Genomic DNA, 26114 nt, shown 5'->3' on the forward strand with positions numbered 1-26114 from the left:
ATAGAAGAGCCCCACCTGACTTATGGGCAATTCTATCAAAAAAAAAAAAAAAAAAAACTTAGAAGCAAGACAATGCTAACCGATCACATTGCAACTACGACAGTACGCATGCCTATAGGAGAGCAATTGTAGACATCGACCACAAGTAAAAGCGAAACGGTAAACCACCCTAGACCAAATCAAATCGAAGGCTTATTGGGCCGGTTTTGATTTGGCATATTGTAACCCCTTAACAAATCAAACCGTATCAGAAATCGATTGAACCCAAAACCCGATTCAAAAACCAGGTTTGACATATTCATCCCCTGGTAAAAACAAAATCCAAGTTTACAAACTACTGGTATACCATGCTCAAACACAGTTTTTTCCAAACTATCCACAAGGTCTCTCCACTGGAATTACCCATGTGACCTCTAAAATTTAAGAGATTGACATACTCTGGTCTGTCATAACATTTTAAAGATTACGTCTATGACATCCTTGACTATAACAGCTTGTTGATGCCAACCCTTGTATCACATCCTCAATATTGTGTCCTTGTCCATAATACTTTCCTCCAATCTTGATTAATATCAGACTAAAGTTTTGTAAAGCAATCATGGAGTGGCCCATTTCCACAATTCCAACACAAGGAAGCCTTCCCTCCCTCTCTTGGTGATGATGAGAACCAATAACCGAAAGAGGCGCAGCACCACAGCTATTGACTCACTCAAGGGAACCTGATGCTCTCTTCATCATCAGTGGGTTCAGCTTCCTCACAAACCAAAACAGAATGTTCATCAACGCCCAAGTGTGTTCCAGTAATTAAGGGTAAAAGAGCATATGTAGAGGGAGACCATCGTTCATTCCTAACAGAATGCTACTGGGGAAGGGAGTAATTGAGAGGAGGAGAGGCAGAGTAAACCACCTTACTATTTTTTGTTTGAAAGCTGTCCTGATAACATGTTGTCTTCATCTTCAACAACACCTGAGGAAATATGATAAGATGGATGAACAATGTCACACTTGGTGCCCAAGAAATGCTAAAATGCTACTTAACAACAGGTAAAGAGTTAAAAGTTGCTTCTGATTCAATCATGCTTCCTTCTCTGTACAAGCACGAAAAAAGAAACAAGGAATGAATGAGGAAAAACCCACCTAACAACCCATAAGTAGCCATGATTTTTCAATGAAGAAGGATTACTAGTCCAACAACTAAAAATGCAAAATGAAAATCAATTCCTTTCTTCAATTTGCTTCTGCAGAGTGGGTGAGCCTGTGGCACAACAGTTAAGTTGCACTATTGCAACATGTTCGTCACTGGTTCAAAACTTGGAAACAGCTTCTTCTGCGAAGCAGGAGGTATGGCTGTGTACCCTTGCCCCTCCTACCCTGCAGTAGCAAGAACCTTGGACACTGGGTTGCTCTTTTAATTTGCTTCTGCAGATTTGTGACATGATGTCCCTGATAATCATCCATTAACAACATAGCTAACGGCAGATTCAAGGTGCTCATGCTCTGCCTACTTTGTCAATGCAGCTACCAGGCACAGTGCAGCCATTAAGATCGCAACATATACCTTCACCATGCCAGCATTTGTCATCACCTCACCATATCATGACACTGCTGCTTTAGCTGCAGCAATTGCAGACAAAACAGCAGCAACTCTACCAAAGGAATTGCAACATGGAGCTATACATTGGACTTAGTAACTTCTTTCTTCTTGGCTGCTGTCCTTTAGCCACTTCCAATGGTCTTTTCTCCTCCTTCACTGCCACCACTTTACTGAGACCATAACATGTTTGAGCATGTTGTCCTGAAACAGAAAGAAATGAAATGAGGCAGTGTCATAAAAAGCAATTATCACTTCTATTTTTGCTAGTCACAGGCCAAAGATTCCATTTCATTGCATAGGAAAATGAAATCTTGCCCTAAAATTAGCAAAATTAATAGGGAGTAAAAGAGATATATATACATCCTTTTAAGGCCTTAATCATCTGTTTCCCCCTTAGAATCTACCCATAGTTTCAGTAAACATCAGGTACACCAGGTATAATCTACCCTAAAACAAGTAAATATGATGAATGATTGAACAAATTATTGATGTTTAGCACCTCATAACCTGCCATGTGATGGCACATTGGTAGTTCCATGTGATGGAGCTATACTAAACTCAATGGAAATAAGTGTCCTTTTGAGCTTTAAATAAAATGGAGAGAAGTAATATTTTGGGAGGGACACAGGAGCAGCCAATGGAAGGAAGTTTAGCTCTACTCCAATCTCCAGTCGGCCTCTCCCATTCGTCCGTCAACCAACTAGAGGAGCTCTGATGTCATTTACAGAAAAGAAAAAGAAAAATTATGTATGTTCACAACAATGGAAGATGGAGAAACTATTACCCAAATGAGGATTAGCTGATAATCTTCTTCAAGCATAAATTAGAAATGAAGGTTGTGTTTGGTAGCCAAGAGAAGAAAAGAAAAGAAAAAGGTATACAAATTGTACTATTTTCTTGGTTTAAGAAATTCTCATTGTGTTTGGTATGTCTTGAACCAAGAGAAGATTCTTTTTTTGAATTTCAAAATTCACTTTGGGCATGGTGAAGTTGTATTTAAAAAAAAAAAAAATCTTGGCTAAAACACAAAAAAAAAACATGAGAAAAAAAAATTTTCTTTTCTTTTCTTATATTAGTAGCCAAACAGACAATTTTTATTTTCTTACCATTTCATTTCTTTTCTTCTGTTTTCTATATTTTTTATTCCTTTTCTTTTCTTCTCTTGGCTACCAAACACAACCTAAAAAAAGATTAGCTGATAATTTTCTTCAAGCATAAATTAAAACTAAGAAATAAAAAAAAAAAAAAAAAAAAAAAAAAAAGATTCATCACAATAGTGGAGAATGAAATAAAAATAAAAATTAAAAAGAACAAAACAAAAGAAGTTGACAAAACATCTGTGTTTGGTAGCCAAGAGAAGAAAGGAAAAAAGTACAAAAAGTGTACTATTTTCTTGGTTTATGAAATTCTCACTGTGTTTGGTATGTCCTGAACCAAGAGAAGATTATTTTTCTGAATTTCAAAATTCACCTTAGGAATGGTGAAGTTTTCTTTTCCTGCGAAAAAAAAAGAGTCTTGCCTAAAACACAAGAAAACATAAGAAAAGAGAAGGAAAAATTCCTTTTCTTTTCTTCTATTGGTAGCCAAACAGAAATAGGTGAGGGAGAGCAGCAGAGAAAACAAAGGTTCATATAGAAAGAGATGTACTTGGAAATATTGGGGATTGAAGCTCCTCCTGCAATGGATGGGTTTTCAAGGATATTCACAAACAAACATCCAACTTCTCTGAGGTTACCTCTCTGTCAACACCTACAGTTTGTTTCACCACGACACCTGATGGTTTGACATGGGAGGAATTTTTCTTTTTTGGTTGAAACAAGGGGGATTCAAAACTCCTGATCCCCCTAATCCTGTATTTCAAACTGGGAGGTAATCTGTATTTTGCTACCACACCTTGCACCTCGCATGTTGCAGCTTGACTCTCTGTTAACTTCTTGCAGCCAAGAGCTATTATGGTCTTCAAGTTCTTTAAGTTTGACAGATTTGGTAATGTTTCAATAGAAATACATCCATCAATGGATAAGATCTCTAGAATTTCCAACCTATCAACTCCTAGAATCTCAGTTAACTTCTTACATTCTTTGATGTGTAATTCCTGCAGTTTTGTTAAGTTGGACAAATCTGGTAATATTTCCAATGATTCACATCTAACCATTCGTAATACTTCCAAGGACTCCAATATCTCAACACTTGGGATCTCCATTAGCTTCGAACAATGCTCAATGGATAGTCAGTTTAACTTATTAAAGTCTGATAGATTAGGTAATCTTTCCAACCAACAACACCTTTTGACTTCTAGGCTTTTCAGGTTCTTTGAAGTTGAGATATCTGGAGATACTTTTAGTGATGGGGCTGTATCAATTTGTAGTTCTTCTTGTCACACCCTACCTCCAATAGGCTAAGGCATGCGGCACTGGTCATCTCACCATATCCAGTCAGCCTGTTTCTCCAAGATCTAGACTAGGGCAGATCATAACACCACCACTACACTACGGAAGATCAGAGTTTTGATTTTTTTTTTATTTTTTTATTTTTTTTATTTTTTTTATTTTTTTATTTTTTACATATGTACAGTCCAGCAAACAAAATATCTTACCTAAGCTCCAGTGCCAACTAAGTGATAAGATATATTTACAATTATGCAGATGAGAGTTACATACCTTACAAAAAGAGAATATTCACAGTTTACAGTATCTCAATAGTAGACTATATACATCAGGACAGGAATATATACACAAAAAGATATAGGAATAGTCCATCCTACTCCTCAGAAGTACTGGCCTCCATAGGCGCAGTCGTCACATTCACAGGCGGGTCCGTGATCGAGTTCATCTTCTGGAATATGGGCCATGTGATCCATGGACATTGTCTCATAATCAATGACGGGAGTCGGCAGAATACCACCTTCGTCATCTATAGGATCAAAGGAAAGGGGGTGAGCACTGGTAATGCTCAGTGAGGGGTGGGGGAGAACAAGCACATACATCCATATGCAATGCATGCTCCACACATAGAGAATGACACTCATGAGTCCATTTAATTAACTATACAAAATTCGTAATCCATTACTAGGTCTCATCACTTATGGGTATAAGTGCTACCAACGTAGGTGGCATACCCTACCCTATACGTTGTGTTGTTTTATGTTTGTCCTTGTTGGCAACTCGGCCACGTGGCGGTGATGACGTGGCCAGTTTGGGTGACGTGGATGAAAATGATGACATGGCAGTATCCAGTGTCACCGATGAGATAACAGAGCAGCTTGGTATGCATGGAGTGGTTTAATACATCATTAATAGGTGGTGCGGGTTTCTGGGTGAAAACTGGCAAAATTGGCCTATTTACGATCGAGGGCATTTTCGGCAATGAAAATGACATTTTTGGAAGATCGGTTCTTCATGAAAAATATAGATTGTAATTTTCCTAGTCCAGTGCATTTGATTTCGTCACATTCCGATACCTTATGAAGAAGTTACGGCATTTATGGCAGTCAAGGGCAGTTTCGGCATTGAAGATGAATTTTTTAAAGGAAGCGTTCTACATCTAACAATACGACAAAAATACAATCTTTCCAACGGTTCTGATTTCATCGCATTCCGATTCCGTATGAGAAAGATACGTCATTGGAAAGGTGTAGGGGCATTTTGGTCTTTTTATATGGATGATTCAGATGATTGAGTCTTCTGAAAAGTCGTAGAGCATCCAGTTACGATTCCAACGCACTTCGTTTCATCTCAATCGGATATCGTATGAAAAAGTTATAAGCGTTTCCGTAAAGTCGATTCGAAAATCCAAACCGAAAATCCATCAGTTGCTCTCGGTGTTGGGTGGATTTTTCGGATTTTATTTTTGAAATTCGAAGGGCTTTTGTGTAATTTAAAGATTTTGAAGGTCTGAGTTGCAAGGGGTCTTTAAGCACTGAAACATATGGAGGCAGGGGCTTGATTGTAATAAAGAGGAGTAAAGGGAAGTGAAATGGACGGCCAAGATTCGACCACGTAGGCTTGATGCCCATCCAAAGGCTGCTGAGATTTTGGTGTGATATGGACGAGATAGATGCTTGCGCGTGGGATTTGATTGGTTAGATGCATAATTCTTGATGCACTGGCGCTACACTATATCAAGGTATGTTATTGTGTTTCGCGCGTGTATAGAAAGTATAAAAAGGATTCCGATCTTAATGATCTCATGAAATCTGATTAAAGCCAACATGGAAGATTCGGATCCAACGGTCAATATGCATTTTACTTTTGTGAGTGGGAGACAAGCTCCCTTAAAATCCGGAAAAGCAACCAATCATAGATCGACAACACTTCTGACGATGTCAGCGGCTACGTCATGATGACGTCATCGAGATTCAAATCTAACGGTTTGGATCTGTTGTCCGTTGGTTTAATCGGACGGCTTGGATTATAAGATCTCTTATATGAGATCTACGGTCAGATTTCGCCCCTGTTGCGCTCGCCGCCGGTGTAGCCTACGCCACCCGTACGAAGATTCCATTTCGGGCTATCTCATTGCTCCAACTTCAAAAGGTCATAACTCTTTCATTTTAAGTCAGATTTGGGTGAACCAAGTTGCAGCTTCTTCGTTTTTTCAAGCCCTACACCATGGAGGCAAGAAAAATGGGTTTTGAGTGAAAGAAAGCTACGGTTTTGGTAGGAGAAGCTTCCCCCTCTTTGTTGGTCCTTGAATGAACATACATTCTTGATGATAAATGTTCTTAGGCCATTAAAGGAGGTAAAATAGGTGGTTGAAGTGTGTTAATGGTAGATTAACTCAAAGCCAAGGAAGAAGAGAAGAAAGCAAGGATGTGCTTGCTTTGAAGAGCAAGAAGCCAAGGAGAGAGAAGGTGTGAGCACCAAACTTGTCAGTACAAGTTTCCAGTCATCCCAGGCAATCGGTTGTGAGATTCTCTAACCCTGGATTTTACATTACATGTATGTATGTATGTTAGGGTTAGTTGTGGATGAATGTATACATGCTAGGTTAGTTGTGGATGAACTGTAAGCATGCTAGCTAGTTGTGGATGCATATACTAGGCAGAGCTTGACTGTAGGGCATTGATATAAGCCCAATTTAATTGTATTATTTATTGTGTGCTTAGTGGGTGCTAAGCACCGGGAGTGGGTGCTCCCGTGTAGTGGGTGCTACACATTGTATCGGCACTACGAGTGCCATCTCAGCTTCGGCTTGAGAAAATTGGGTGTGGGTGCTCCCGACTGTGGGTGCAGTCAAAAGTAGTGTATTGAGTAGGTACGAAGCCTTTACAGGCACTACTCCGGGGATGTAGGCAAATTGCCGAACCTCGTAAAAACCCTGTGTTGTGGGTGCTTGTTGTTTGCATTTGATATTGAAGTGCGTGGAATGTGGAATGGGTGTGCATACTTGGAAGTGCCTATGAGAGGCTGAGTGTGCATACGACTGTGTGCACTACGACTGTGTGCAAACAGGGACAGGTATATCAGGTTTTTAGGTATCAGAATTGAACTCACTGATTCACCCCCCCTCTCAGTGACTGCCGGGTTACAACACGTTGGGCCTTAGGTATACAAGCTACGCTGCATGCAGGAGCCAGCCAGTGCCGGTACGGGTCCCAGGCCACACTGGCTAACCCCTAAAAGGTAACCCTGTATCATAATTATATTCACAGGCATATAGTACATCGTATCCTGTTTCACATCCTTAACTGATACCCCACAACTCATCACAAGTGCACTGCTGATCAGGCAGCCACATAATTCTGGATTAGTCCATACCTAACCCCCTACGGACAAGGGGTGTAGCACTTGGGGTTGTGATACCTAACCCAGCATTCTAAATGATGCACAACCAATCATTTCAATCACACATGTAAACATGGGCACCTACATGTGACCCACCTCACCCGCCTTACCTTTCTCATTTCCATTCCGTCCCATTCCATCACAATAGTACCATCAAAGAATAAATGCAGGTAAATGTAAATGCACATACACAAGTAATTTAATGCATAAACAAGATTAAACAAACACACCAAAAGAATGGGGATTGAGAAGGGCACCCACTCACCTTGGTATTCAATTTTGGCAAGTTCACTTCTTGGATACAAGAAAAGTGCCACACTGTCACTTATGTTCCCTATTCAACAGATATTTAAATCATTAGGTAAATCACAAATTCCTACATTTTATTCACTTACTTTAAGTATAGCATTCCTATACCCAACCTATAGAGGTCTTTGTCTGTTCCTTCCTATATACATAATGATTCCTTGATTTCTTACACCTTTTCTATAGTAGAATTAGATATAGAGAATCACTAATAGATCCTCATTGGATGAAGGGGTTTCATCCATACTTACAGTCCTCGAGGTCATATGAAATTCCAAACATTGGATCCTATAGTCATGGGTTATGTTTCTCATTAATTCTTATATAAACAAATTCAAACTTATGTCCAAAGGTTTAGTAACCTGTTACACAGCCCATCTGGCTTCAGGAACCCAAATCGGTGGGTTACCTGCGTCAAAACCGGTACCATGTTTGCTGTAATGCCCGAATTGCATCCATTTTTCATTTTGAATTTCCAATACTTATCTTAGGTCAGTAAGAAAAAATGTTAAATGCCAAGTTGACCCAATTTTGGGTTTCAATTTATTACATCCATAAGTAATATAGTCTAATTCTACAGGCATAGTGTAGGAATTTAAAGAGAATTGCAGAATTAGAGTATTTCTCATGCTTTGGCCATCAATTTGAGATGAACATTTATAAGTACTAACCTAACCTAATTAATTCAGCCCCTATTGCATAATTTCAGCTTGAATAAAATTATGTTTCTAGGGTTTTGGCAGAATTTCCACTAAATCAACCCTATTCTAGCCCTTATTGCATAATCCCTACTGAAAAAGAAGTAGTCCAGGGTTTAGCAGGGATAATGTTTTTTTTTACCAATTGGGTCCCCAATAGCCCATAGAAATTAGGACTTTTTTCACTGGGCAGCTATTCTACTTATAGGGATTCCCTGGCAGTTAACAATTGGGTAAAACCCTAACCCTAGCTGCCCAATCTACATGAAATTACCTAATTAACCTTACTGCAGTAGTAAGTTCACTTACCTGGGTGCAGAGTTGATCTAAGAGCAGCCGAGGTGAATGAGTTCCCTCCTCACTTCTCTTTCTTCCTCTTCTTCCTTTTCTTTCCTTCTTCTTCTTCTCCTTTCTTTCTTTTTCTCCTTACTGTTACAGCAGTCACGTTTGATGCAATCTCAGCCCATTATCCCTTATATATAAGGCAGCCCCAAGGGTCTGTTTGGCTGGCCCTCTTCAAGTATTGCTAAGGTCTGTTTGGTTGCCCTCTTAAATCCTTCTAACTAAGGTTTGTTTAGCTGTCTTCTTAAGTTGGCTGCCCTATTTTATTTCCATATAAATTACATACATACTATTTATATATATATATAATACCTAGTAGTCTATAAATTCATTTCCTCTAAAGTATGCATTTCATGCCTCTTTTAAGTCTCTTCCTATAGGGGTATAATGGGAATTTTGCACAACATAGGTGGGCTCCACAGTGTAAAAACCCAAAAATTACATTCTGCTAGGTAAAATTGGCTGGCCAGTTTTGGACCTACCAGTGTGGGTGCGATCATACCAGCGCTAATGCACCAAATCCCATAAAACTCCGTAGTTAAGCATGCTTGGGTGAGAGTAGTATTAGGATGGGTGACCCCCTGGGAAGTCCTCATGTCACATTTTTTTTCCTACTATTCTTGGTCTTGTACTTAAACTTACCTCTTTGTCCACCCCTCCTTATGAGTTCCCCAATGATATTGGCAAGCTGAACAGGAGCAGGTGGGGTCACTTCTGCTTTCTTGGCACTCCACAACTGCCAACATTGGCTTCCTCTGCTCTTTCTTCTTGCCTGTCCACAAGTAGGGGTATAAATATCAGATTAGGGTGTTACACTTCTAAGGATTCCAATCCCTCAAGGCAGCCAATCTGTAGTCGCATTGTGATGTCACACATACTTAAATGCTCTAACTTCTTCAATTTCAATAAGTTTGGTAATCTTATGATTGATTCACAGTTTTGGAGGTCAAATTTTGTCAAAGACTCCAAATTCTCAAGACCCTCAATCTCTGATAACATCCAACAGTAATGGATATCTAATATCTTCAATTTTTTGGGGAGTTGTATCCTTCTCAATGATCTGCAATGTGATATAGATAGTTCCTCCAAGGAGTCCAAGTCCTCAAGACTCTCAATCTCAGATAACAAATGACACTTATGGATTTTCATGCACACAAGATTTTTTGAGTCTAACAAATTTGGAATTATTCTTAATAAATGGCACTCCTCTATGATCAAATTTTGGAGGGAGTATAATCCATCAAGGCCTTCAATTTCAGATAAGTAAACTTCATTACTGAAAAGATAAGTCCTCATACCAAAAAATAACCCCCTTAAGTTTTTTGAGCCCCGAAGTTTCGGCAATTTTCTCAATGAGACACAGTAATCTATCTCAAACTGTTGCAAGGAATCTAATCCCTCAAGGCTTTCAATTTTTGCTAGCTTGTAGCATTTATTAAGACATAATTTCTCTAAATTTCTCATGCCCATGAAAGCTGATGATATTTCTCTTAGATTTTCACAATCATTCGCCATTAGGCTTTTCAGACATTAGGCTTTTCAGACCTGAAGGAAGACATGGGATGTATTGGAGGTCACGGCAGTTATTTAAACTGAGTGACTTCAGCCTTGTAAGAGCATTGATTGTAGTTGGTATCTCCACCAACTTACTACAAAAATCAAGGCACAACACCTCTAAATTTGTTAGGTTTGAGAGTGTTGGGAATGATTTCATTTTGCATCCTGAAGCATTCAAATATTCCAAACTTGAAAGCTCTGGGAGAAGCATTAGATTGCAGAAGGACACATCCAATTTGACTAACCTCATAAGATGACCGATAAATGTGTTAATTGTAGCCAATTGCCAACAGTCTTTAAGAACCAATACCTCGAAAGAAAGATTTGCTGAAAAGTTCGGAGTTTGGGATAGTTTTTTACACCCACTTAGGTATAGAACTTTCAGATTTTCTGCCACCTGCATAACCGAACAACAACTTATCAGATTCTACTTGATGTTTAAAAGTATTCTATGGTTGAATCGCAAGAAAGAAAAGAGAAAGTTCATAGAGACCTTGATATAGTTCCAGCCCATCCATCTTTCTGTGATATCACCATGTGATAGATCAAGAACACATAATTTCCTTAGATTGGTTGGTGTAAAATTCATAGGGCAACTTTTTCAACTAAGCCATCTTAATTCTGGAAAAGAATGCACGAATTTTCCAGCAACCTCGGCATAATCAACCAGAAGTAACCTTAGTTTAGTCATTGAAGCAAATCCTTCAATCATCAAACATTGGTTATTTTCACAACTATTGAAGTATAATCAGAGTTCCTCAAAATTCTCAGTTCCCTGTAAAACAAAGAACCTTAAATAAGTATGGAAGGTTATTTTTTTTCTTGATTAAGAATGGAAGATTATCATGTTGAACCAAAACTTACCGAAAAAGGAAATATTCCTTCATTCATCAAACATATGATATTTGCCCAACTACGGAAGTTAATATAGAGTCCCTCAACTTTCCTAGTTCCCTGCATAACAAAGAACCTTAAATAAGTATGGACCCACTCATCCACCCATGTCTAATTTTTGGTTTGTCAAACTTATCATTGTAATGACTAATTTGTTTGGCTGAAAATATAGCTACCTTATCTTCAAACATCAGTAAAGACTGGAAACAAAAATTTAAGTGTACTAATCATATACCAAGAACGAAGTCAACTAACCATTTTAGTACTTAGTTCTTCCCGTGCCTCATGCGAACACAACCTACTGCGTTTCCCAAGCTCCTTAAGGCTTTCTTGATGAATAATTTCCCTTCCGAGATCTCTTAGCTGATCATGCATCCTTAACTCATTTTTTTCACCAATCTTAATCAATGACTTCAAACGAAGATTTTCAATTCCTGCTTCTGGGAAAAATTCACTGCACACGCAATATTCTTATCCATTCCAATAAAAAAAAAAGCAATATCAAGAAACATTTCTTGCTCTTCATAATTTAATCCATCATAACTTATTCTCAACTTATTTTGCACTTCATCATTTTGAATTTTCTTCAACTTCTTCACTGTGCCTTTCCATATTAATTCATCTTTGCAAACTAAATATGAACCTAAAACCTCAAGCGCCAAAGGAAGTCCTCCAGTAGTTTTTACCACATTTTTTGATAGAACCAAATATTGTTCTGGAGGTCGGTCCATTTTGAAGGTATGTTTGCTAAATAGTTGAAGAGATTGATCTGAATCCATTTCTTTGGGCTCGTAAGTTTTGTTTACTTCAAGAACATCTAAGATATGTTTGTCCCTGGTTGTAATAATAATCTTACTTCCAGTACCAAACCAATCACGTTTCCCAATTATTGTTTCTAAATATGTACTTTGATCCACATCATCAAGAACAATAAGAACTTTCATCTTGGATAATATATCCTTGATCAGATTAATTCCTTGTTCAATGCTACCAACGTTTGGATTCTCTAGGTTCAAGATATTAGAGAGAAGTTGACTTTGCAAATGGACAACTGTTGCCCTTGTTGGGAAAGTTTCTCGAATATCTGCTATAAAACAACATCCTTCAAAGTGATGATAAACTTTATTGTACAATTGTTGTTTTACCAATGCCACCTAAGCCATGGATACCCACAATCTATATATCATTAGATCCAATGTTCAACAACTTCATTTCTTTTACATGAGAATGGATTCCAACTAAATTGTCAGAAACAATCAAGGGGCTCTTTCTCAATTCATTCCAAACTTTTTTAACAATTAATTTTATTAACTTCCCTTCATGCCTGTAAAATTCAAACAAGAAAGAAAATAGATGAGCTGCATCATGAGTTTAAAAAAAAATTAAGAATTAGACAAGGATGAAGATGACGTGAATTATGAGAACTAAAGTAGATTAACTTAGCACCAAAAGTAAATAAATTGATAAATAGATCGATGGCATTTATTGCATTTTCCTATTAATTCTCACCTTAAATCTTAAAAATTTAAGCAAATAGAGATTGTACAAAACATTTCGTTTGGTGAAAGAGTAGTAGTTAAAAGGGCCAAGGCAGGGGGAGGAGTGAAGAACTACAAAGATTAACATTTTTATGGCCCCAAACACAATAAGTTGTTCTTCCTTATTAGGAATGACTATTATAATGCAGACAGAATTTCTACCGAGAAGAATACATTAAAAAACATTCTATGCGATTATATTATAAGAAAACCTTTTTAAATATTGAAAGTTAATCCCAAAAAGATGTCTTTATTATTGACAAATTTCAATGGCAAGTTCTTAATCTCTCTCAAAAAAAAAAAAAAAAAAAAAAAAAAAAAAAAAAAGTAAGTTGGGATAAGGCTGAGTTTGTTGTTTGTTTTTAAAAAAAGAAGGTCAAGTAAATGTTGGACTTGTTAAAATAGGCCCAAATCGAGATCAACTAATCTAATCCCTATTCTTGAAACCATGCTTAAAACCTGATTTTCTAAAATTACCATTTTGAATATTTCAACACAAAACAACAATCTCATAAATTATTATACACTAATATACTACATCCTTTTTTTTTTTTTTTTTTTTACCCCCAAAGGGGTTAGGTCTTACAGGACCGACACCTCACAATTAAGAGGTCATGTAGTTCAGCCTCCCCAATTAGAGCCCTCCTTGGGGCTCTACTATCATATGATTGTGTGTGTGTGTGTGTGTGTGTGTGTGTGTGTGAAAGAAAGAACGTACTTGACAGGATGTACTTGTGCCTAGACACAACAGGTGTGAAAAGATTGTTGCCCCACACTAAAGATGCTTGTGCACCCCCTCCCATTGGTTGCACCTGCTGACATGTACCTGCACTGTCAGTAAGTGTTCTACTACCTATATATATATATATATATATGATATATATGGGAGAAAGAACCCTGCCAATCTCATGTAAGCAACACTAGCACACGGAGCCAACGGGAGAGTGCGTGAGAGCATTTTTATGGCACAGGGTGGGGGGCAGCATGTTCTTTTCGTGTCCACCTACATCTGGGCATAGGCAACACCAGACTGACAGGATATATATATACACTATAGTCATGTGAAGTGCCATATATGCACAACGGCCCCACACACTAAGATATGTTCCCCTTTGGAAGGTAGAAGGGCCACTACCTTCCAAAGCGAACAATATCTTGGAATGCGGGGCATACACATCATCGGTATCAGAGCCAAAGATGAGAATAGCAGTGTGAATGTAAAACCACGGATTAATCCTACATTGCCGAGCCATAGAATGCGCATATAAGTAACGATAACAAGGCATGTTTTAAAGTCCAGCAGTAGCTCACCTGCCTGTCAAAACAGCTAAATTAAGAAAAAAAATATCTTTGTGTTGGACTTAGCCATCAGCAATCTTCTCTATCTCCCATCCTTTCAATCCACCCACTTCTATCAGAGCCTTCTTCCACCCCTCTACAGTCTCCTGATCGAATTTCTTCTCACGGTCTCGAAAAGCTTCCTGATAGCTACCAGTCTGATTTCGGACATCCGATTGATCTACATGGTAGAAAACGCGCATCACAGTTATTTGTCTCTGGCCCACCTTTTTCCTGCACTCCACAATCTCCTCAAGTTCACGGAGGCACCATCTGCTGGAAGCATAGTTTTTTGAGAAGATGGGTATGACGATTTTGGACTGGTGGATCACAGATCGAAGCGCCGGACTGATATTTTCTCCGATTGGTAGTTCATCGTTGTCTCTAAACGTATGGATTCCACGATTACAGAGAGCGTTGTAGAGGTGGTCGGTAGAGGTGGTGCGAGTGTCTTCACCCCTAAAGCTCAGGAACACCTCGTATTCCCACCCAGAAGAAGAGGAATCGGGCTCGCGATCATCTTATGTGGCAGAAGATGATGCGTCTTTCTTTCCCTCTACAGAAGCGGCAGTTCTTTTGCTGTTGAAGAATTTCTTTAGAAGAATAAGGATGAGAATCAATCCTACAAACCAAAAAGTAAGCATTTTTCCCTCCCTTTTTCAAGATGACTATGAGATTTAAGAGCAAAAGTTGATTTGACCAGTTGTTCTCAGGAGTCGGAACAGGAGATATTTGAAATAGCTTGAAACTGTAACAAAGTCAGAGTAAGAGGACGTTTCCATTGAGTGAGGTTTTTTGAAAGTCAACTTGAAATAACAAGCCATATAACATTACAACTTACAAGGTGAAAAGGAGGGGGTATCTTGGGTATTGTCAAATAAGGAAAATTTTAAGGAAGAAGAAAGAAGGATGAAAAGAGTGTGGATCATATTCGCGTATGAGAAACATTTTCGTATGGTTTTGTTCACACCGATGAAATCCACCATAGGGTATCATAATGATTCTCGTACGAGAATCTGATCTGCTCTCGGATAAAAGTATACTTATTTTTGAGAATTTGAAGCAAATTAAGTTTAAGATAGAGAAGTTATAGTATTTTCAGAGTGTGAATCACGTTCTTGTACGAGAACCATTCTTGTATGGGCTGATTCACACATATGGAATCCACCACAGAGTTGGCTGTTTGGGTAGATTCTATCTGTGCGGATCAGCCTTATACGAAAATGGACTTGATCCGCTCTCACTTTTTTTAGGACAATTACTATCACTCCCTCATACTCAACCTATATTTACTTAAAGTCCCCTACAAAACAACTTTTGGCCTCTCTTTCTCCCTTAGTATTTTAAAAACCCTAGATTACCCCTATTATTCTCCTTTGTCCTATGTACTTTTCTTCCAACAGCCAACCGCCGCCCCCACCACCACCACCACCACCACCACCACCTACCTTCCCTCTGTAATCGTTTTGAACCTCAGCAATCCTAGATTGGCACCGGTAAGGAACTTATTCATTAAAAAGACTTCATGGACTTAATGAATCTTTTAATTGTTTTATAAATGGGAAGTTTGCCTTTCAAACCAGTATGGGATCTTTTTGTAATCAGTAAGACCTAATGATCCTTGTGTGGGTACTTGAGGAATCGAGTGTAGGAAGCAGCGACGAGAATCGTCCAAAGCGTGGCTGCAAGTGGGTGTGCCATGACAAAGACAGGTTTCTCTGGTAGTCCACACAAACGTATGTTACAACAGCCAAGCCAAGTCCACTTTTCTTCACCATCAACGCAGCCCATGCTCAGCAGTTTTTTTGTTGCGGAAAAGGGTGGGGAGTGGGTGGAGGAAAAACAGAAGGGGATGGGGCGGGGGTTGTGAGAGGCATGAGAGAGGGAGCCAGGGAGGGGCAGGCGGGGGTGGGGAAGATGTAGAGGGCAAGGTAAGGGGTGGCGGCGGTGGGCTGTCGGAAGAAGAATACGAGGAGAAAGTAGAGTATAAGGTTAGTTTGGGGTTTTTAAAATACCAGCGGAGAAGGAGATGTGGAAATTGTATCGTAAGGGAGTATAGAAAAGAAGTTTTTTTTTTTTTTTTTTTTGGTAATGGTATAGAAAAGATGTTGAAAGTAAGGAACTTTAATAAAATATATGTCCAGTATAGTGGAGTGATAGTTATTGCCCCTAATAAAGAAGAAGAATTCCGTGATCAATCATGTATCATGCACGACAATGTACAAAACCGTTAGAGAGCATGAGAGTCTACGGTGCACCCTCCTCAACTCCATCAGATGGTTGTATCATGTATATATAGTTGGGTTGTCGTGCACAGAATCTTTTGTCTATAGTAAACATAGATTAAGTGTAGGAGCTAACCGCCCCAATTTGAAACCACAGTTTCATCACAGAGAGACAAAAAATATTAAATTACAAAGACAAAAGTGAAATAGGCAAGAAATTCTCCAGCAACTTCGTTCTTTTCCTCATAATTTAATGATCAATAGTGATTGTCACATTTTAAGTCTATAAGAACTTCCTTTGAAGTTGTACCTATTTATTTATTAATTACCATTATTTTTTAGTTAGGCCCCAAGTGAAGTTGATCTCATGACTTAACTTTGAGGTGCTGATCTTTGCCAGCTGAATAATCCTCTTGAGTTAAAAGTAAATAACTCCATCACTTACATTAGGCTACATTTATTTGCAAGGAAAAATTAAGGGAAGAGAAGTAAAATTTTTATATTTAAAAAAGAAACATATGTAAAGAAAAGGAATAATAGGAGAGAGATTTCGAGAGGGAATGGATAGGGTACCAACTTCTGAGAGAAAATATGGTACCCGAGAGGGAGGTTTGGAGAGAGAGATGGGGGAGAGAGAGAGTAGCAGGAAGGTGGAGGGAGTGAGGTAGAATAGAGGGAGGCAAATGTGATCGAATTAAGCCCGCAAAAACCAAAATACCTCTGTGTTGGTGACGGTAATATGTTTGCCGTCATCATAAGCATTTTTCGAGATGGTAACTTCCAATATTGCTCAATGCCATCACATTATTCTCCCTTCCAAAGTTTTTTTTTTTTTTTTAATCAATCATCAAGTATTCCGTGACGAGAATTTATTATTCATGGTAAATTTATAAAGGGCAAAAAATATATTTACCATCTCCGAAAATAATATTTAGTGACGAATTTAATCATACCGTGGTCTAAAAAACAATATGTGATGGTAAATTCTATTGTCTCCCAAAATATATATCAATATTCTGCAATGGTTGTTATTTTCATCATTTTAAACTTATAAATGGTGACGATCAATTTTCTACAGTTGTAAAAGATTAGTTTCAGCAACAAATTTTACATTACAGTCTTCATATATGATATTTAGTGACGGTATAAATTCATCTATTGTGCTACATAAATTTATGAAGGCACTTATTTCTTTTCGTGATAGTATATTATTTTGGAGACGGAAAAATAAATACCATCACCCAAAACTGTAGTCGAAAATTAATTTTCTAATAATGACTTCAGGACAAAGTTTTCCTTCATCACACGGTGAATATCACATCATGAATCGAAGGGATGCAGCCCCTATATCATATATATGCTTCAAGTTTTTCAAGTTAAATAGCTGATAATCTTTCTATAGATAACAACGGCTATCCAAGATCTCTAAGAATTCCAATTTATTGACTTCCTGAGTTTTTATGATCATCTTGGAGGGTTTTTTAAATTGCCACATCTGCTTGTCAAGGTAGTCAAAAGTATCTAAGGATTCTAATATGGCCAAATCTTGAACCTTGATTGTTTTTTTTCTTTTTTTTTGGTAAGGAAACTTGATTAGGTTGGGATAGTCTTAAATGGACACTCAAACGATAAAGTTTTTTTTTATCACACGTGAATATGGATCGAAGGGATGCGTCCCCTATAAGCCCCCACCAACCCCCAAAAAAACAATCAAGACGCCCAAAGGCCACATGGTGGACATATACAGATATACCCATTCACTGTGGTCCTATGGAAACTCGGTCTAACACAAAGCTCTTAAAAGTTTGATGGATCTGGCGATGGAGATATACGTGGCAAATACAAAATTTTCAAAAGAGTCAAGTCTATCATCAACACAAAAAATTTCAATTAAACAATGATTGATTAGCTGTACAGATGAATGATCTGTACGACTCTTTCAAGAAGTTTAAGGTTAAAGTAATCAATCAATGTTTTGAGGAATGTTTTAACCAGTGCTTTAAGTAGCTATACAGATGGATGATCTTACCATGTAGCTGATCTTCCTTTAGTAATGCATGCTTATATCATTCCCACCTCCCCAAAACAAGGAGGGTTAATTGTAATTTCTAGAGATGTCTTCGATGGTGCATCTTTGAATACTGCTTTACATATTTCTCTTTTGTGCTTCTTTAGTTTTTTATTTTTATATTGGATCCAAGTAGTCGAACCCATTTAGTTAAGAAAAAGTCATGAGTGTTGTGATTGTTATATTTTCCGATGTGTTTCACATAGCTATGTATTTGTGTGGTTTGAGGTTGCACTATCAAAAGTGTTAGTATAAGTGTCATATAGTACACTAATGGGCAAGGGTTTCTCAAGTCGCTGGAATAATACGGCTGACAAATCACATTACAAGAAATGATTTTCTTTCATGAAAAACCCACATGGTGTTGAAGGAGAGAATATCAATGTGAGGCTTATAATGGATTACGTGAAAGAGTGGAAAGGAATATTTATGTCAAGATAGTCGTCCTCACCTGGTGGCCTCTAGGGACACATGGCAAATGTGGATTGCGTGACATGTAACTGCATCTGTGAACCATTTGATGGTTGTTCCATATACCTATCCATTTGAGGGAGCTGGGAGTGTAATGGGGCCACTCTACCGTTGTCAGGTGCGGTTGGAACAAAGCCCATATATGCTATCCGCTTGGATGGCTGTGATTAAGCCCAACCAAGGCCCATGATGAAGGAACTACCTTTGTATACAAGCCCAGCCCACTACTATTATGATTGAGCTGCGTTTGGCTACCACCTAGAATGAAATCATTTCATTTTCAATCTGTAGCAATTGAGGGGATGAATGAACTCATCCCCACTCATTAGTTCTTAATTATGAAAAGGAAGAGGCTTCATCCACAGATCAGGGACGTACATTCTCGTACGTGAACCTTGATCCGTGGATTTAGAATCAATTTTCTCTCTCGTCATTTAATAGATTCTAAATCCATAGACCAGGGACGTACATTCTCGTACATGAACCTGATCCATTGTGTCTCTAAAGAAACATCTATTTTGAGGAAGGACATAAAAAAAATAATAATAAATAAATAAATTAAAAAAAAATAAAACAAAAGGTTTTATGCACGATTGTGCCTTCAACCATTGGATAAGGGAGAGAAGTATGTGTTATTACACTTTTGCCCCCACCCCATCTAACAATTGAAAGACATGACAACAGACAACCTACGTATCCAGACGTGCATATAAATTGGGTCCACGAAAATAAAAGGGAGAAACTAGTAGGTGTGCTTAGCAAGATTAGTTTGTTTCATGCTCACTCAGTAGTTGAAAATGTTCTAGCTCCAACAGAATTATGGTCTGACCATGGTAAACGGTCCAAGACCTTGAAGGACATTGTACACCCAGTTATAAGATCAACATGGAGTTTTGAAGCAGCAAGCATGACTTTTAACACTAAACCCATAAACATTTAGAATCATTTGCATAAAAATAAACACCCTAAAAAGATTGGAGTCCATTGTCTCAACCTAAAATTCAATATAGTTCATTCAGCTTCAGCTGTTGATTCAAGATCTGATTTCAAGAATTTCATTCAAACTTTAGTTAGACATGGCTGATTTTTGTGTGTATCATGAACAATTCTCAGTTTTATATGTAGGGCGAGGAATGGATCTAGTGATTGTACAAGGGATGTGCTACACTTCAATTTGGTTTTCAAGAAATGAAACTTAGCTGGACTTGAACATTGTTTTGATGATTTGCAATTCTGAAACAAAGATGTTGCTAAGGCTTCTTTCAAATTCTTGGAAATGAGAACGAGTACGCTCTACCACTTGCCGGGGAGACTCTTTGTTGCCTTTGAAGATGAAGAAGTTCCATCCAAAGCTTCCAGCTGGTGAAGGACACAACAGATTCAATTTTACCGAAATTGTCACTTGTTTGGACTTAAGATACTAGTCTTCAAGCCAGTTGATGAAACTTCCATGAACCATGACATCAAAATGAAGTGAAAGAGGGCTGGCAAATCATGCAGATTTTGCAAATGGACATTGAAGAACAAGATGTAAGATTTCCTATTAGGTGGGCTAGCATAGTCAAAGATTTGTTTCCAAAATCGGTTTTGTGGTGTTGACTACAGATGGAGTAAGCAGAAAGAATCCAATATTATTTGATAAGTGATCTCTATGGAGATTTTGGATTCTATTAGCACACTTTAATGGTATGAAATATTTATTACTATATGTGGACCTAAGGTATTGTTTCCTTAATGGGGAAGAAACCCTAATTTTATTGCAGGGTTGGTCCCTACCCTCACCCCTATATATAGTTATCACGGACCCATTAAGTGATGCTAACGACCAAAAGCAAAAGGGAAAGAGGGTAAACCAGACCAACATTGATCGTGTTGTACGAGGAGCATACAAGAAGACATTGAGAAGTTCTTATTCTTCAGCCATGGATTCAGGTATGCCTAAAACGTGTTTTTGTAGTGTTTGTCGTGCATGCTTATCGATCTTCATGAATCGTTCCGTATTTATTTTCTTTCAATGGTATCAGAGCTTCATGAAAAATCGATCAGCTGTACTACCAGTAATAAAAATCAATTTCTTCTCCTCGAGTCGTTTTGTTTTGAAGAAACGAGAAAAGTAATATATTATATATTATTACTAAAAGACAAAACTTGCAAAGTTAATTTAAAAAAAAAAAAAAAAGTGAGTACGGTTTTGGTTTTTTTTTTTTAAATAAAAAATAAAAAAAATAAATAAATTCCTTGATTTGTCTTTTGGGAGAACCGTACAAATTAAAAAAAAAAAAAAAAAAAAAGTGACAAAAAGGTAAGTACGGTTTGGTTGCCTTTAAAAAAAAAATGAATGAAATAAGTTATTGAAAGAGATTTACTTCATTGAGTTTCTAACCCATTTTGGTGAAACCGTTCAAAGTTTCTATTTTTTTATTTTTTAATTTTTTTTTATTATTCATCTTGGGAATTGAGATTGACAAGCATTAATGTATATTAAAAAAAAAAATTTCTTTTACTGATTGTTTTTCTTTTGAGGAAAAAACCATACAAAGTTTATGACTCTTCAATAAAAAAAAAAAATTACAATGTTTTTTTTTCTTTCTATGAGTGATTATGAAAAATCTAAACCTTCATGTTTCTTCGGTTTGAATAATCGAATTGGTATATCTATAGGTCGGTAGACTCGATACAGATAAATGGTTAAAATAATAACAATAATTAAAGTTAAGGGTATTTCTATCTTATCCGAATTGGATTAGGTGGGATCAGTATCGACCCTGATTGAATATGATTTTGTATCATATGACTGTTTGTAGCTGGTTATTATCCTCTTTTAACCTATCTGTCCCAATCCGAATTCCAAGTATCAAGTACTCGGTGACTCCTTTCAACTATAGCATTTAGTATAAGATGACACATAGACATAGTTATGATGGGACAAGTATTGTCTTGTTTGTAAAATTGATGTGAGTTTTTTTTTTTTTTAGACTTATTATCCGGTGGGATGCATAAGAAGGGTTAACATTTAAGGCAATGGAGGATAATGTTTATTTTTATTTATTATTATTTTTTTTAAGGTTAAATGGGCTAAGCCGATGGGTGTTTAAAAGTTTGTTTTGAGTTGTCCATGTTTATTTAAGTGTAATGAGTTGAAGCTTATGGGCCTAATTTGAAATAGGCTAAATTGAACCAAATTAAATCTGGTTTGGTAAACCAAATTAGATTGTAGACCACTATAATGTTGAATAGGTATGTTTCAAGCATTATTTGATTAGATCCAATGATCAGAATCAACATCGGTTGAGGTCGATCCTACACTTGATCGTTTGAGATTTGGCATTGGTATTGTGTCATAGGTAAAATAATAATAGTAATAAAATCCAATGTCTTGATCAAGTCTCCTTAAAGTGATTAAATCCTAAACCAACCCAAAATCAAGATGAATCAGTTCTACCAAAATTGTGCCATGACTGAACCGATCAGGTTGGTAAATTCATATATCCAACACATTGACCCAAAAAAAAATTGAACCATTTGGGTTTTCCAATGGGTCATCACCCACTGGGAAAAGTCATCAACATTGACCGATGTTAATCGTGAAAGTATTTATTTAAAAAAAAATCTATTATTTTTGTATTTAGTCATAGAACCAATTGGTCATTGATTAATGTGTTGAAAATTAACTATGTTATTGATATTGTGAAGGATTTTATCATTTGAAATGGTCTTATATGGTAATGATCAATTTTCACATAATGTCTAATGAAGTTTTTTAGATTTAAAACAATTATTTTGAGGGTCCCAAGGCCTTATGAATAATAAAATACCATTGATTTTCATGATGTCACTTTATCATGTACTTGGGATGTTGTGGATAATTACTTAACTAGTTAAACCAGTGGGAGGATATAATTAAATATTCTGAAATGTTGTTTATGGTTCAACCAGTGGATGTATGTTCAATATACTGGATTGAATTTAAAAAAAAAAATGAGACTTATATTTTGTGTTCCATAACTGTTTTGGAACAGCTATAGTGTTTTGTCTTTATTCTATAGTGGCTTTAAAATTGTATTTCTGTTTATGTATATTTATGCACTGGTTTATCATTACTATGATATTACAAAAGTCATTTATGAATGACATAGGCAGAAAATTAATGGCATTTTATGTTTGCATGTTATATTTGGAATACTCTATGATGAATAAATATATTGGAGTTAAGTTGGGTGTAAGCTTTCGCATATGTTTAGTTACAAAACGTATTTCTAGGGAACCATGAAAGAGTGATGTGAATTCCACCAAAGTGACGTATCTTGTTCTTTCATGGTTTTTCCTAAGGCAGCATAGTAGGTGACATTTGCCTAAAGATGATGTCACCAAAGTTAAAGAAAATGATAGTAACCTAAAGATTCTGATCCCAAAGGTAAGGGGATCTCAAAAGTTATTGTTCTTTTCACAGTTAATACAAGAAAATGAGAGAACCAGTGTATTCATGTCTTAAAGGATAATGATACAATTTCAGCTATAACTCTTGAGTGATATAGTCATTACAGTGAATGTACATGAATCTCACCAAGTTAAACTTTGTTATTAGTGTGGTCTATTTAAATCGATTTTTTATGAAGATTCTTATGGCTAGAGTTGGCATCTTAAAGATTAATATTAATGATGATACCTATACTCACATTTGAGATGTTATGACATAAGATCATCCTACGTTGCTTCTATATGTTGATGGTTTATTAACTATTTTCAGCATAGTTTTAATGAAATCTAGTTTTTGAGTCTAATAATTGTATAGACCATAAATAGTTTATGCAAATGGAATTAGAAATCGTTTAATTTTGATTTCTTGAAATGGCTTCTAAAATCTGTTTATACTGTTGACTATTTTGGCCCTGTTTATTCAAGCCAACAGTTAGATCTAGTTCTAATATGAACTGATATTGACTCTTATAAATGGTACTTTTATTAGATCATCTAGTTCTACTCTCTTATATTAGTGAGAGAATAAATTATTATCCTATTGAGTGTGATAGATGTGTTATACATATTTTATTATGTATACTACACTTGTCGTTTCATGAATTTTAAGTCAATCTGAGGTATTTTGATATTTTCTTCGATGTTATATTTATCATCTGTGACATCAGGTTTCGTCACGAGACACATAATTATGAGTTTTGACACCTATTTATGATTCAAAATATCACAAGTGCATTATTTAAGTAATATTTATTTGAATTATATATCACATTTATACTTATGATAAAGTTCAATTTTATTGAAAATTCATCGAGATAAAACAGATATATTATATTTGAATGATTTAAATGAACTCATTGAAGTTTTAGTGGCTTATTGGTATAAATCCTATGAAGTTGTTTATACTTACTATGGATCTAAGCTAACATTACATTTATTTATTAAAGACTTATTGTTGTTTTTAGCCTATAAGTTATTCAGTTCATGTGCCCTATTAGCTAAATAATTTTCTTTTGACTTGAAAAAATTATGGGGCTTTATTATGATTGACTTTAAAGTTTATAGGTAAATATTTATATTATATATTAAAGTCATTTGAGCCTAAAGATCATACTTGTGTACAATTTCTTATATCTAATGCATTATGGATAAGAGAACATATTTCATGTGTTTTTTACTATCATGAATAAATGATATGAACCTTCATATTTAGCATATTGTCATTTGTGACCCCGATGACGTCGGATCTTTCCCCAGTTTCTGTTTTCCTACAGTTATTGAAAATAATACTGGGATAAATCTGATTAATAGCCCAATTAGTCAGATTTAATTATATTGTTGGGAAGTTTAATATGCCTTCTGTTTTTGCATATTGTATATTTTGGTAAATATGTATGATTATATTTTTCAGCTTTAACTTCTCAGCTATTTTCTGTTAAAAAAGTTTGAATGGTTTCAATTTTAAGGAATGGAACTATTCCTTTTAATATTTCTCTGGCTATTATGATAATAATTTTAATCTTGAATTGATAAGCCTCCTAAGCCAGTGGTTGTTAATTATGTTCAAGCTAAGGTTCTATATGAAAATTGGAGGAATCGAATAGGTCTATCTAAAGATCAGTGGGAGTAAGCTTATGAATCATAAATTTCTGTAGAACTATATTATTACAGATTGTTGACTCTATATCTAAACCATTGAGGATGTTCTGTGATAACTCCGTTGCGGTTTATTTCTCTTATAACAGTAAAAGTACTTCAAACTCTAAACACATTGACATTAAGTAATTTTTTGTCAGAGAGAAAGTTCAAGAGTCACAGATTACAATGGAACAGATTGTTATAGAAAACATGATTGCAGATCCTCTTACTGAGGGCTTGACTCCAAAAGTCTTTCAAGCGCATGTCACTAATATGAGACTTGTTAGTTCTTTTGATGTATTTTATTAGTGGGAGCTTTGCTCATATATTCAGTTACATTTGAGTTCAGCATTATTATATTTATGAAACATCATTATTGTTCTCGAAAATATACATGTATTTTACCATGGGCATTTGTTTATGTGTATACACTTATTTATTTGTCTCCTACAGAAAATTGAGGCTATATGTGATGTATTTACCTCATTCGGTATATGAGGTTTAGTCAATACACACATACCCAGTCGCTAGCAAAGCCTTGTTTGATTGAGGTCTAGTGCCAGTGTTTTGGGACATCTGGACCCAGTCCCAATGAGCTTCTTTGATTGAAGCTTGAGCGTTTGGGAGATGCTTATAGTTAATAAGACATTCAGTATCTGTCTCATAGGGCTCATTTGGTTTTCGAGCTAGGACCAATTTGAAAATAGACATAATGATCACTATTGCATGTTATTTCCATACCACACTTTCATACTATTCAGCCCAAGTCGGTGAGGTTATGAGCACTTTGACGTGTTTGGTCCCATGTCGCTTTAGATGTGATGATCAATACGGTTGGGTGTTTGTAATTCTCATTCAGACCAAGGCATTTGGTTTAAGGTGCACTCCATTCGACACTGTTTTTTTGTGGCCACATTCAGTTTATCTAAATCGAAGAGTCGTTTTAAATAAATTTTAAAATCTAAAACTTGTGACATATGCTGCCCAAGTGGGAGATTGAAAGATTTCCTATTAGGTGGGCTAGCATAGTCAAAGATTTATTTTCAAAACCGATTTAGTGGTGTTGACTACAGATGAAGTAAGCAGAAAGAATTCAGTATTATTTGGTAAGTGATCTCTATGGAGACATTAGATTCTATTAGCACACCTTAATGGTATGAAATATTTATTACTATGTGTGGAC

General features: G+C 36.4%; 3 protein-coding genes and 1 pseudogene across 3 annotated transcripts; 1 reads left to right on the plus strand and 3 right to left on the minus strand.

Moving 5' to 3' along the window:
• Nucleotides 1-235: 235 nt before the first annotated feature.
• LOC122084968 (disease resistance protein L6-like) lies at nt 236-15844 on the minus strand. The gene is made up of 9 exons (XM_042653377.1): nt 15687-15844; nt 15443-15535; nt 14680-14801; nt 14027-14573; nt 11433-12501; nt 11148-11237; nt 10777-11058; nt 10529-10680; nt 236-1795 (listed from the first exon to the last, which is right to left on the minus strand). The coding sequence occupies exons 1-4, from the start codon at nt 15842-15844 to the stop codon at nt 14077-14079; spliced, it is 870 nt and encodes a 289-aa protein (XP_042509311.1). The 3' UTR covers nt 236-1795; nt 10529-10680; nt 10777-11058; nt 11148-11237; nt 11433-12501; nt 14027-14076.
• On the minus strand, nt 3297-10241 carry LOC122084966. The gene is made up of 4 exons (XM_042653375.1): nt 9543-10241; nt 9369-9498; nt 7646-7714; nt 3297-3715 (listed from the first exon to the last, which is right to left on the minus strand). Exons 1-4 carry the CDS (start codon nt 10239-10241, stop codon nt 3297-3299), a joined length of 1317 nt encoding a protein of 438 aa, XP_042509309.1.
• LOC122085326 lies at nt 9215-9332 on the plus strand (annotated as a pseudogene).
• On the minus strand, nt 11032-14001 carry LOC122084967 (disease resistance protein L6-like). Its single transcript, XM_042653376.1, has 6 exons — nt 13851-14001; nt 11688-12261; nt 11433-11631; nt 11354-11377; nt 11148-11237; nt 11032-11058 (listed from the first exon to the last, which is right to left on the minus strand). The coding sequence occupies exons 1-6, from the start codon at nt 13999-14001 to the stop codon at nt 11032-11034; spliced, it is 1065 nt and encodes a 354-aa protein (XP_042509310.1).
• Nucleotides 15845-26114: the final 10270 nt, after the last annotated feature.

The sequence above is a fragment of the Macadamia integrifolia genome, chromosome 7 (genome assembly GCF_013358625.1).
Source record: "Macadamia integrifolia cultivar HAES 741 chromosome 7, SCU_Mint_v3, whole genome shotgun sequence".
In the NCBI taxonomy this organism is placed as follows: Eukaryota; Viridiplantae; Streptophyta; class Magnoliopsida; order Proteales; family Proteaceae; genus Macadamia; species Macadamia integrifolia.